Source organism: Colobus angolensis, unplaced genomic scaffold (assembly GCF_000951035.1).
Source record: "Colobus angolensis palliatus isolate OR3802 unplaced genomic scaffold, Cang.pa_1.0 Scaffold18, whole genome shotgun sequence".
NCBI lineage: Eukaryota > Metazoa > Chordata > Mammalia > Primates > Cercopithecidae > Colobus > Colobus angolensis.
Genome location: NW_012114932.1, coordinates 7870840 through 7885253, shown reverse-complemented (window position 1 = coordinate 7885253; position 14414 = coordinate 7870840). Strand labels below are relative to the sequence as shown.

General features: G+C 38.3%; 1 protein-coding gene across 2 annotated transcripts in view; it reads left to right on the top strand.

Moving 5' to 3' along the window:
* OSBPL1A (oxysterol binding protein-like 1A) overlaps positions 1-14414 on the top strand; it is a 237844-nt gene that overhangs the window by 85984 nt on the left and 137446 nt on the right. The window contains exons 13-14 of one of the 2 annotated variants that reach the window (XM_011939267.1): positions 1151-1273; positions 9186-9267. In XM_011939267.1, the coding sequence (XP_011794657.1) occupies positions 1151-1273; positions 9186-9267 (205 nt within the window). Of the gene's footprint in view, positions 1-1150; positions 1274-1738; positions 1803-9185; positions 9268-14414 lie in introns of those variants that run through there. The other variant, XM_011939268.1, reaches the window with a different exon arrangement.

Here is a 14414-nt window from a genome sequence, read left to right as displayed (position 1 = left end):
ATGTAAATGACGAGTTAATGGGTGCAGCACACCAACATGGCACATGTATACATATGTAACTTAAAGTATAATAATAAAAATAAATAAATAAATAAATAATGAAAATAAAAATAAAGCAGTGTTCATAAACATATCTTGATTTTTTGGTAAACTATGTAAGAGGTTAAATTTATTTTCCAAAGTGGTAAACTTTGGCCCTGCAAAGAACCCTAAACAATCTAACTCATGACTCTCCCAACATTTCATAAAATGGTAAGATTTGACCCTGAGTATAGTGTAAGAAAATGAGGAAAAAGTAAAATAGGGTACTTTTAGGCCAAACATTCTTTTTTGTGAAATCACTGTTATTTTAAAAATAGAGTAAAAGTTAAAGCATCAGGGCAAGTATTGGCTGTTTTAACATGACCTTAGTTTCTTGTGCTTCTAATTTGATTGTAAGTTAGTAAAACTGTGTATCTGGATCCATTACGATATAGTAACTTATTCTGTTAAGTTATAAAATGACAGGTTCTTAATATTGAAAACGAGAACCTATAATTTTTTTTTTTTTTTTTTTTTGAGACAGAGTCTCACTCTGCGGTCCAGGCTGGAGTGCAGTGGCGTGATCTCGGCTCAGTGCAAGCTCTGCCTCCCGGGTTCCGGCCATTCTCCTGCCTTAGCTTCCCGAGTTGCTGGGACTACCGGCACCCGCCACCACGCCTGGCAAATTTTTGTATTTTCAGTAGAGACGGGGTTTCACCATGTTGGCCAGGATAGTCTTGGTCTCCTGACCTCATGATCCGTCCGTCTCGGCCTCCCAAAGTGCTGGGATTACAGGTGTGAGCCACCGCGCCCAGTCACGAGAACCTATAATTTTAAGTGACAAAGTTTTCTCTCGTTATTTAATTTCTGTAATGTGTTTGAATATTAACATTCATGAATATGTAAACTTACAGATGATTTTTTTAAAGTACTAGGAAAAGCTTTTATCCAGACATATCACGAACAAGAGACCCACATTGCTGTTTCATTATTGGTTACTTTGCTTTCCTTTTTGAGGCCGTAATATTTATTTCACTAGGTAAATTTTATGCTTTTCATATCATTGTAATATTATCTCTTTGGAATAAAAATGCTTTTCACTCTCGTCTAAATCCTTGCATGATTTCAGGACTGGCTGGAAGCAATAGAAGAACATTCTGCTTACAGCACTCACTACTGTTCCCAGGACCAGCTGACTGATGAGGAGGAGGAAGATATGGTTTCTACCGTAGACTTAAAGAAATCCTTAGAGGTAAATAGGAAAATGTAACCTGACCTTTATAGCTATCTATGTCATACAAGTTTTATTAAGAACTTTTTTTTTTAAGATGTAAGGTTTTGAAATTATGATTCCTAACAATAGAAATAGTATTGTTATTTGCTGACTTACTTTGTGTTGGTAGTTTATGTCTGTCATGGTAATACTGTCAAATGCCTTTGTAGATATGCTCTGATGAGATGGACATGTGCCTTAAAGGCACTGTACTTTTTTAGGTGAAACTTTTTACATTGCTGTTAACAGACTGTCATTCTGTTTGAAAATTGCTGCCAGGACGGGGAGCATGCATAGCTTGACTTGCTGCCCTTTATGACTTCACTGCAGATTTCAGAGTTTAAATAATGCAACCATAGTGATACCTTTCCTGGTCGGTAGGTTTCCTTTAAAACCACTTGTAATCTGTAGCTTGGTTGCTAAGAGATAAGGTTAAGGCATCAATAATGAATGGAGAAGTCATCTGAAGTGACACCAGTGCCTTATCCCTAGAGGATTATCAGCATAGGTAATCAAAATGAAATAGGTGTTTTGAGGGGTCATCAATTTTCTGGCTGTACCTTTTATTTACATCTTGTATCTAAAAGAATGGGAATTGAGTTTAGAAGAATTAGAACTATGGAATGATGATGAGTTTCAGTCTGAATAATTATGTCAGGATATATGAATTTGCCTACTACATTTAATTTTTTTGTCTTTATAAATAAAATGAGTTGGTGGCAAGATTTGAATGTTTCTAGTTCAACAATTTTAATGAAGTTAAATTCCCTAATACCTAAGGAGTTTTATCAACTTAGGGACCTATACATTTAAATATAAAAGGTATTTTGACTCTTTCAATCCCTAATCTTAATTTATGACAGAACATTAAAGAATTTGAACCCTCCCATGTTTGTCAAAGACATTCCCCGGAATTGCTGACAACTCCTTTACCATACTCCCTCTGGTTTAAAGCCTAGTGTGTATGTGAGAACCAGAAACAAAATTTTCAGATCAGTGGACTTTGCAAAAGTAACATCTACTACAGCATTTAAATAACATTAAAACTGTGAAAATATGGAAGATTTAATATATATGGCCAAAATTTCATTAAAGAAGTAAAAAAAAAAAAAAAGATGCTAAGATGCTAAATATTTTAACTTTCAGTTGGTATTCCCTAATTGAAAAGAAATCCTTCCCTATTTACCTATCCTCAATAAGAGGTAAGTGATAAAACCTGGAAGGATTTACAAAGCATACTAATAGCTTCCCTAGGATTATGATAATTTTAAAAGTTTTTAAATGGAAGTTACAGGTAAAATAAAGGCATACTAACTTACATACCATTAAAAAGATTTACTCTTTAGCATAATTTTCAAATTTTCAGGTCATCAACCTCGACTATATCTGTCAGTTTATTCCTTATTTTAATGTTTTTTTCACATGTTAACTTTAAAACCATGAAGGTTTTGCCTTTTAGATGTTATTGCACCTAAAGCCAATGAGAGTTTGAGCACTATAGTATTAAGCACATTTAGCTTTTACGTGTTCCTCTCCAACAGAGTTTGAGTGCTAATTCTGTAAATCTTTTTTTTCTTGTCTTTTTTTTTTTTTTTTTTTTTTGAGACAGTCTTGCTCTGTTGCACAGGCTGAAGTGCAGTGGTGTGATCATGGCTCACTGCAACTTCGACCTCGCGGGTTCAAGTGATCCTCTCACCTCAGCCTCCCAAGTATCTGGGATTACAGGCCCACAACACCACGCCCGGCTAATTTTTGTATTTTTAGTAGAGACGGGGTTTCACCATGTAGGCCAGGCTGGTCTCAAGCTCCTGACCTCAAGTGATCCTCCCGCTTCAGCCTCCCAAAGTGCTCGGATTACAGGCATGAGCCACCACGCCTGGCCAATTCTGTGAATCTTGATTCTGTCTTAACATCTGGAGACTGGTTCAAAATAGGTAAAATCTGAAATGAGCTTTGAAGTGTGTTGAATTATAGCTTGTTAGTAGACTGGCTCCAGGATGCCCTTCATTCTTGAGTTCTTAAGTTCTAGTGAAATTCAGGGGCCAATTTATGGAAAGGTCTATTCTTGGTACCTATGGACATTCTAAGGGGAATTAGGAATTCTAGGACTGATATACTCTAAAATCATCTGAATTAACAACAAAACTGATTTTATTTCCTTAACATGCTTTTGGATTAGTACACAGACCTATAAGAAATTAGGGAAAGGCTGAGGTGAGAGGATCACTTGTGCCCAAGGGTTTGAGTTCAGCCTGGGCAATATAGTGAGTCCTTGTCTCTTAGAAAGAAAGAAAAAGAGTGAGTCGGTTTTTCAGTACAAACATTTTTCAGTAAACATTGTCTTATACAATATGATTGTATAAGACGAATCCTAGAATTATTGACCTCATGGTTGTTGCTGTAATAGCAACTTGAAAATATTTCAGAAATAAAAATTGGAAATTAGTCAAGCACAGTATTGGTATAGAACTGCACTGTCCAATATGATAGCTATTAACTATCCTGTGGCTATTTACATTTAAAATAATTAAAATTTAAAAATTCAGTTATTCAGCTGGGCACAGAGGCTCATGCCTGTAAACCCAGCACTTTGGGAGGCTGAGGTGGGTGGCTCACTTGAGGTCAGGAGTTTGAGACCAGCCTGGCCAACATGGTGAAACTCCCTCTCTACTAAAAATACAAAAATTAGTCAGGCATGGTGGCGGGCGCCTGTATTCACAGCTACTCAGGAGGCTGAGGCAACAAAATCGCTTGAAGCCGGTGGGGCGGGGCTCACAGGTTGCAGTGAGCTGAGATTGTGCTGCTGCACTCCAGTCTGGGCGAAAGAGGGAGACAACTAAAAAAAAAATTTACTTATTCATTTTAACTATATTTAACTACATATCAGCCACATTTCAAGTGCTCAGTAGCCACATGTGGCTACCACAGTGGACAGCGAAGTTATAAAATATTTCCAGCATCATAGAAAGTTCTACTGGACAGTGCTGGGATAGGCTCTTAGATGCTCTGGGTGGTACTAGCAAAGTGGGGGTTTTATTTGTTGAAGATGTCTTGATTCTGTAGGATCTGAACTGCTTCTGTGTTACAAGAAGTGATGAGCAGGCCAGGCATGGTGTCTCACGTCTGTAATCCCAGTACTTTGGGAGGCTGAGGTGGGTGGATTGCTTGAGCCCAAGAGTTCGAGACTATCCTGGGCAACATGGTGAATCCCCATCCCATCTTAAAAACAAATTTTTTTTTTTTTTAATTTTGAGGCTGAGGCTGCAGCAAGTTGTGGTCACATCACTGCACTCCAGTCTGGGCAACATGGCAAAACCCTGTCTCTACTAAAAATACAAAAATTAGCTGGACGTGGTGGCCCATGCCTGTAGTCCCAGCTACTTGGGAGGCTGAGGTGGGAGGATCACCTGAGCCCAGGAGGTGAAGGTTGCAGTGAGCCAAGATCACACCACTGCACTCCAGCCTGGGTGACAGAGTGAGACCCTGTCTCAAAAAAAAAAAAAAAAGCAGATGATGCTCGAGTTTAATCGAATGAGAAAATAATATAAGGCTTTTCTGATTTAAGAATAAATGATTCCCAAGGTGGGCAGATCACATGAGGCCAGGAGTTCAAGACAAGCCTAGCCAACATGGCGAAACCCTGCATCTAAAAATACAAAAATTAGCCAGGCATGGTGGTACATGGTCTGTAATCCCAACTACTCACGGGGCTGAGGCACGAGAATCGCTTGAACCTGCGAGGCGGAGGTTGCGGGTGAGCTGAGATCGCACCACTACACTCCAGCCTGGGCAATAGGACCATAGAGCCAGACACTCTCAAAAACAACAGCAAAAAAAGAATAACTGATTCTCAACTAAAATAAATGTGCAGAAAGTTGCATGTACATCAATGTGGAGCTAATAAAGATTGGTACATCCATGCAAGAATGAGGCAGATGTATATATACTGATACATTTAAAATATACAATTAAGTCAAAAGGACAAGGCATAAAATGATGTATCAAATATGATACTACTCGGGAGAAAAAACAGGGATGTACACATATATACTTGAGTAGACTTAGATCATTCAGGAAAGATGAGAAATTAGCACTTGTTGCTCTGCAGCTGAGAAAGGTGCAAAATAAGATTGTCAGGTGTGTGAAAGGGAATTACTTTTCTCTACATATCCTTTCATTTTTTTGTTTTTTATTTTTACTTTACGTAAATACATATTGCAAAGTGAAACACTAAGAAAGTTAGACAGCAGGGGCATAATAATCGCCAGATGTCAGAAAGAATAAATGTGCTTTTGGGTTGACTTAGGAAAGATGGAGTATGGGTTTTTTTTTTTCTTTTTGGGACAGGGTCTCACTCTGTCGTCTAGGCTGGAGTGCAGTGGTGTGATCACAGCTCACTGCAGCATTGACCACCCGGGCTCAAGTGATCCTCCTGCCTCAGTGTCTTAAGTAGCTGGGACTATAGGCATGTGCCACCAAGTCTGGGTAATTTTTTTCGTTGTTGTTTCTTTGTAGAGATTAGGTCTCGTTATGTTGCAAGGGAGGTCTCGAAATGCTGGGCTCAACTGATTCTTTCGCCTCAGCCTCCCAAAGTGCTGGGATTACATGAGTGAGCCACCACACCTGGCCGGAGTATGGGGCTATCTTTGAAATGGATTTGGTTGGAGTTAGCAAGACTGAAAGATAAGTGCTAGGACACCACTACTTGTAATAGTGGCCATTTTCTGCAAAGAAGAAAGTGATTAGAGTTCTCCAGTCTATTATTTTTAAAGTTTGAATTATTATTGAAATATAATGTTTGCAGAAAAAAGGAATTCACTTTATGTCTTCAATTTGATGTATTCTGACAAATGTATATTGTCTGTGTAACCACCACTCCTATCAAGATAGAGAACATTTTTATTATGTCAAAATGTTGTTCCCTTGCTGCTCTTCCCAGATAATACCCTCCACTTCCATCTCTGGCAACCACTGACCTAATGATACTGATATAGTGACAATGTCATTATAAGCATAGTCAGTTTTCCTGTTCTAGAATTTCGTGTAAATGGAATCATACAGTATGTGCTCTTAGTTGTCTCTTTTCACCATAATGTTGTGTGTATTAGTAGTTTATTCGTTTTTATTGCTGAGTAGGTGGCAATCTGCTTCTGTGCTTAATTAACCAAATGTGGATTTTCTGCAGCAAATAACCTGGAATTAATTACTTCTCTCCTAGCCTATGCATTCCTCTCTAGCTATTCACCCCCTTGATATGCATTTTCCAGCTGCCCTGTAGGTTAGGGATCATAAGGTAATTTAACATCAGCTTAACTCACAAAACCAACAGCTAAAATTTTGGTTTCTAAGCAGGAGACCTGTGTTGTAAATGTGGCACAGGTGCTCACCTGGGGTAATTTCTGATCCCCTAGGCCCCTGTACCAATGGGTTTAATCCTTGCTCTTGTGTGCTTTCTCCAGATAACTTGGGCAAAGTTAAAATACTGTTAAACTTTAGGTATTATAACATTGCTCATAGTGAGATTCCATTTATGTAGAATAAATAAATAGAAATTAAAACTTAAAAAGAGTCCTTGTATTAGTTCGTTCTCATGCTACTAATAAAGACATACCCGAGACTGGGTAGTTTATAAAGGAAAGAGGTTTAATTGATTCACAGTTCCACATGACTGGAGAGACCTCACAATCTTGGTGGAAGGCGAAGGGGGAGCAAAGGCATGTCTTACATGGCAGCAGGCAAGAGAGCTTTTACAGGGGAACTTCCCTTTATAAAACCACCAGATCCTACGAGACTTGTTCACTATCATGAGAACAGCACAGGAAAAGCCCACCCCTATGATTCAATTACCTCTCACTGGGTTCCTCCCACAAAACGTGGGGATTATTGGAGCTACAATTCAAGGTGAGATTTGGGTGCAAACACAGCTAAATCATATCAGTTCCTGACATAATGTCAATGGCATAGAAGTCAAGAATGAGAAACCATGTTGGACTCTGCAAAATATTAATAAGAATTAACTTTCATAAATTGATTTTTAGTTTTTCAAAATATAACTAGTGGCAACTAAGCAAATGGGAGACCATATTATGTTTTATTATATTAATAACCTCTGTTCTTTTTAGTATCAGTTAGAAAGCACTAAGTTGTTTAGAACAAAAGACATAGTTTGTACCCAACTTAAAACAGTATGTGTAGATTGAATCTTCTCCAGCTGACCTGTTATGTACCCTTTAAAACAAGTAAACCATCGATCAAGGAAACTTTTTAGTAACTGTTAGATGAAAATATGATACAAGGGAAGATAAATGTGATTCATGTATTTGAAGATGATGCTACAGAAGGTGTTTCCTGCCTTTAATTATAACTTCAGGACAGATTCATAGTCTGCAATTGAAGCCATTGCTTACTTTTATGCCTCTAGCTTACTTTCATCATAGAAAGGAGAGGATAAAACAGTATCATTGACTTGCACATAAGCATATTATTAAATATGTATAGAGCAAGAATGATGATTTTCTATTACTAAATCATGAGTGATGCATTTGGTTGTAGTGCATGTTTCGGTGCCTCTAGATAGACTTTTTCCCTGCCCCTCAACCTGTAATCACAGGCTGTGTCTGGAAAAATTATCAGGCATATATGGTGTTTTAAATTGCATGGTGTAGGTATTCTCCCCGCTCTCCCCACCAAGTGAATTATACAAAGGTGTTGTTAGAGCCCTCAAAACAAAGGAGAGTAATACAAATTTTGAAGAGAACATTGCCTGTCACTAATGTGATAACATGAATAATTCTACTGTGGTTGCATTGAGCTTTGTAAGCACTAAAAAATGTATAAGGTGAAATAGGAGAAAAGAGTATTTACTATTTACCTATGCCACCCTGACATACTGATCTATAGAAAGTTTGATTTTGGGGGTGCAAAATGTTTTGTGATGGGTTAGCTGAGATTAGGAGTGTAAAGTAGGGAAGTTTCATAAGGGTAAAGATACTACTCTACCTAAAAGAATGTGATTTTACTGCTTATAAGGTCAAGATTCTCAGAATAAATATTTTCTATTTTGATAACCAAGCAAATTTACAATGATAATTTTCTTATTCTTCCCACCTCTTTAAAGGGAAATGGTATATAAAACTACCTTCAAAATGACGTTTTTAATATAATACATGGATTTGACTCATCTTTCATTTTGGATGTCTAAATCTGCACTAAGATGGGATGCAACTTTCATCATGAAATTCTATATTTATGGGTTTTTTTTTTTTTTTGCCTTTAGGGATCTAAAAATGTAGAACTTTCAAATTACAAGGAAGAATGCTTTCTATAACTGAATTTACCTTATTTTGAGAAGCTTTGACACACTAAGAAAATGTCCTTTTTGGTCTGATGATGTGGGGGCTGTATGCACTTAGATTGCTGAACGAGAATCAGTTTGTGGTTTCCAAATGTTAGGACCATCTGGAATTTTTTGTTTTTTTTTGAACAAAACAGTTTTTAAAATACATTTTTAAGAAATGCATTTTATAATTTCTTGATGAATTTCATCAGGCCTAGTAAAAGTGTTAATAAATCAGAGAATTTTAATTCCTCAGATATACATGGTGTAATGAGATAGTAATAGTAACTGATGCAATTGTATGGTATCTACACAACAGATGTTGAATGTATTTAAAACTTAAAAATATTTATTTTTACTTTATACTTGATTAACTAAATGTTATATTCAGTTTACAAGGAAATTTTCTCTCACCTTTTTTTTCTCTGTAAGACATGTGTCTCTATTATGGTGTATCAATCTATGTACTGAAAGTTTTGGTAGAAACATTAAAGCATAAGTAATGTAAAAATCTTTTATTAGTTTGTTTTAATTTTGTCTTTTCTTTTTTTGCAGAAAGCACAGTCATGCCAGCAGCGACTAGATAGGGAAATTTCCAACTTTCTCAAAATGATTAAGGAGTATGACATGGCTAAAGGTAAACAGAAAAACACTATCCCTAAAATCACTCTTGAACACATAGGTATTGACCTGTTGTAGTTTTGTTTGACTTCATTGTTAAATAGGTTTTGGTTTTGAATTCAGAGTTACATTTGATAAAACTATTTTGAAATTCTAAAAGGGTATTTTAAAGTTTCTACTCACAGAGGATGCCTGCTTTAGAGATTAATAATGTTTTTATTCTTTTTTAAAAAAATAAATTTAAAGTTAATGTTTTTGGCCTGTAAATTAATTTTGGCTACAGAATGAGAATTCAGCTTATGAATCCCAGAAGACTTGGGTTTTGGAGTCAGAATGTCTAAAGCTTGAGGCCGGGCATGGTGGCATGTGGATCACGTGAGGTCAGGAGTTCGAGACCAGCCTGGCCAACATTGTGAAACCCTGTCTCTACTAAAAATATAAAAATTAGCCACATGTGGTGGCATGTGCTTGTAACCCCACCTACTCGGGGGGCTGAGGAGAATCGCTTGAACCCAGGAGACGGAGGTTGCAGTGAGCGAGATTGTGCCGGCGCACCCTAGCCTGGGCGACAGAGCAAGACTCTGTCTCTCTCTCTCTCTCTCACACACACACACACACATATACACACACAAAGAATGTCTTAGGCTTGAATCCTTACTCTTCCACTTACTGACTGTTACTTTGAACAATACTTTTAACTCTTGCGAGTTTCACTGCCCTCATCCCTAAAATAAATAAGTTGATTGTTTTCAGGCCTTGGCCTTTTAGGATTCTACAAACATATATATGATCTTGTCTAGCTAATTATTAATCTTCCTTTCAGTAATAACTTTTTATGTCTTCATTCTCTATTATGAGTTATCAGGAGTTGACTATAAATAGCCTACAAGGCCAGGCACAGTGGCTCACACCTGTAATCCTAGCACTTTGGGAGGCCAAGGTGGGTGGATCACCTGAGGTCAGGAGTTCAAGACAAGCATGGCCAACATGGTGAAACTCTGTTTCTAATAAAGATACAAAAATTGGCTGGGTGTGGTGGCACATGCCTGTAACCACTACTTGAGAGGCTGAGGCAGGAGAACTGCTTGAACCCGGAAGGCTGATATTGCAGTGACCTGAGATCGTGCCACTGCACTCCAGCCTGGGTGACAGAGGGAGACTGTGTCTCAAAAAAAAAGAAAAAAGTCTACAAATCAAACTTAAGCTTTGAGAAAAAGGTGCCTATTCCTGTATAAATTTAAAAATTATGTTTCTTAAACTCTTAACGGATGCTTAGACTTTAGCCATGATGCATATATAAATGACTTCACTAAAGTATAAATGATGTAGTTATTTGTGAGTCTATGATTAACTTTTTTCTTTTTTTTTTTTGAGACGGAGTCTTGCTCTGCCTCCCAGGCTGGAGTGCAGTGGCATGATCTCGGCTCACTGCAAGCCCTGCCTCCTGGGTTCACGCCATTCTCTTGTCTTGGCCTCCTGAGTAGCTGGGACTACAGGCGCCCACCACTACACCCGGCTAATTTTCTTTTGTATTTTTAGTAGAGACGGGGTTTCACTGTGTTAGCCAGGATGGTCTCGATTTCCTGACCTCGTGATCCGCCTGCCTTGGCCTCCCAAACAGCTGGGATTACAGGCGTGAGCCACCGCACCTGGCCATGATTAACTATTTTAATCACGTGTTAGTTTCCTTTAGTTGATTCCAAGATTCAGTTTCTATATTTCCAGGGAGTGTGAGGAAATGTTAATATTAGAGTAAATGGACCATGAGTATTCTGTATCTGTCCAAGTGTACCTATGGCATCTCTTTACTTCAGTTGAACAAACATATATTTTTATCAGCAGTGATAGCTTTGGGAAGGACAGTGGTTAGGTTGTTTTGATTATTAGTTGCAGGCTGGAATATTATATTACTTAGCACTGTTCATTTTCAATGGACTTTAAGATAATAACAGCATCATTAGGTATAATTCACATAACAAAATTCACACATGTAAAGTGTACAATTCAGTGGTTTTACTCTATTCATAGAGTTATGCCACTGTGACTGTCAATGAGCTTTTAAAACACATCAAGAACTACCAAAAAGTAGGAAGATTTAAAAGATGTAGAAACATTTTAAAGATGTAGAAAAAGACAACTTTTAAAAGATGTAGAAAAAGTCCAGTGGTATGGAATATGAAGATTAATTCATTTAACCTGGACCAAATCAATAAATTATGTTAGAATTAGAATTACAACCAAATTAAGTTTTAAAAAGAATCTTGAGTCAAATCTCTTGTTTCAGATTACTTGTATGACATGTCATTTGTAATGATGGTATGCATATCTGTATTAGCAATGATTGAGCAGATAATTAATCCAACTTGGAGAAACAGAAATCAACATTGTTTAGAGATATGCATAATATTGATACCACAAAAGAGATGATTATGAACATTTTTTGAAAAATCAGTACAGATAAACTGCATTTTATATAAATAATAAGTAATTAGGGTCAATACCAAAACCAGAAAAGGACACAACAAACAAGGAAAACAACAGACCAATATCCCTGACGAACATAGGTGTAAAAATCCTCAACAAAATACTAGCTAATTGAATCCAACAGCATATCAGAAAGATAATACACCATTATCAGGTGGATTTTGTACCAGGAGTGCAGGGATGGTTTATGTGCAAGTTAATAAATATGATATATCACAAACAATTAAAAGTAAAAACCATGTGATCACCTCAGTAGATGCAGAAAAAGCATTTGATAAAATCCAGCATCCCTTTATGTTAAAAGCTCTTAATAAACTAGGCATAGAAGGAACTTACCTCAAAATAATAAAAGCCACAAATGACAAACCCATAGCCAACATCATACTGAATAGGGAAAAATTGAAAGCATTCCCTCTAAGAACTGAAATAAGGAAAGGATGCTCGCTTTTACCACTTCCTATTCAATGTAGTACTGGAAGTCCTAGCCAGAGCCATCAGTTAAAAGAAAGAAATAGACCAGGCGTGATGGCTCACGCCTATAATCCCAGCACTTTGGGAGGCCGAGGCGGGCAAATCACGAGGTCAGGAGATCGAGGCCATCCTGGCTAACACGGTAAAACCCCATCTCTACTAAAAATACAAAAAATTAACCCGGCATGGTGGTGGGCATCTGTAGTCCCAACTACTCAGAAGGCTAAGGCAGGAGAATGACGTGAACCCGGGAGGTGGAGCTTGCAGTGAGCCGAGATCGCACCACTGCACTCCAGCCTTGGGGACAGAGAAAGACTCCATCTCAGAAAAAAAAAAGAGAAAGAAATAAAGGCATCCAAGTGGAAAAGAGGAAGTCAAACTAGTGTTGTTTGCTGATGGTTTGATCATGCACCTAGAAAACCCTAAAGATTCATCCAAAAGACTCCTAGATCTCGTAAACAAATTCAGTAAAGTCTCAGGTTATGAAATCAATGTGTACAAATCAGCACAGCTGTACAGCAACAGCGACCAAGCTGAGAATCAAATCAAGAAGTCAATCCCTTTTACAACTGCTGCAAAAAAATAAAATACCTAGGAATGTGCTTAGCCAAGGAGGTGAAAACTCTCTACAAGGAAAACTACAAAACACTGCTGAAAGAAATCATAGATGACACAAACAAATGGAAACATATCTCATGCTCATGAATGGGAAGAATCACTATTGTGAAAATGACCATACTGCCCAAAGCAATTTACAGATGAAATGCAATTCCCATCAAAATACCATCACAACTTTTCACAGAACTAGAAAAAAAAAATCTTAAAATTCGTATGGAACCCCAAAAGAACCTGAATAGCCAAAGTAATACTAAGAAGAACAAGTCTGGAGGTATCACATTATTGGACTTTAAATTATACTAGAGGGCTCTAGTTACCAAAAACAGCATGGTTATGTTATAAAAAATAAATAAATAAATAAATAAAAAAGGCTCTTAGACTAGTGAAACAGCATAGACAACCCAGAAATAAAACCAAATATTATACAGCCAACTGATCTTTGACAAAGCATACAAAAACATAAATTGGGGAAAGGACAGCCTATTTAATTTATATAGCCTTTCCCCAAAATAGGCTGTCCTTTCACCAGTTTATATGCTGGGATAATTGGCAAGCCACATGTAGAAGAATGAAAGTGGATCCCATCTCTATCTTATATAAAAATCAACTCAAGATGGATCAAAGACTTAATTCTAAGACTTGAAAGTATAACAATTCTAGAAGATAACATTTGGAAACCTCCTTGCTGTCCCCAGATTTCACCCTTCCCCCTACATCTTCTGCCCCAAATCTTCCCAAAATGTCAGTGGATTGATGTCCTTTGCTGGAAACATCCAGTGGCTTCCAGATCTTCTCACTTGGATTGAGAGACAGAGTCCTTCTAATGACCTGCAGAGCCTTCCAGCCCCTTCCACCTCTCAGCCCCCCACCTCCCAGTTCCCTTTCTGACTCCTCTCCAGCCTCATTGGCCTTGCTGTGCTTCAGACAGGCCCGGCTTATGCCTGCCTGGGGCTTTTCATGAGCCACTCCCTCTTCTGGAAGGCTTTTCCCCTGAGTGGCGTAGTCACTCTCTTCCTTCGTTCCCTAGGCCTTTCTTCAAAAGGTGCCTGCCCACGGAGACTTTTCCTGGCCTCCTGCGCTGGTTTGCTCCCCCTGGTCCGCTCTGTCCTGCTTTGTGTACTGCAGCCTCATCCCTGGGGCTTCTTGGCCCTCGGACTTGTGATTGGATTGAGCAAATGGGAGGCTCTGTCCAGAGACCCGCGGAGGGACGCGAGGGAAAATCGTTTCAGGGCTTTATCTTCATCCCCTCCAGCCGGACTGTGGTTCCGCAGTGCTGCTGGGTTTCTCTACCTGGCCACTGTCCTCTTCTAGACTTCAGCTCTTGCTGGGCTTAGCAATACTGTCCTCTTCCCTTTCCGCCTCTGTGCCAGGGTGGTAACTGTGTCCTGCACGCCAGTCTCTGTTACTTCAACCCTCCTCACCTTTGTGAGCAATTTCTTCTTCAAATTCTTCTCAGGTAACGTTTTTCTTTTTCCTTTTATTTTTATTTATTTATTTATTTTGAGACGGAGTCTTGCTCTGTCGCCCAGGCTGGAGTGCAGTGGCCTGATCTCAGCAATACTGTCCTCTTCCCTTTCCGCCTCTGTGCCA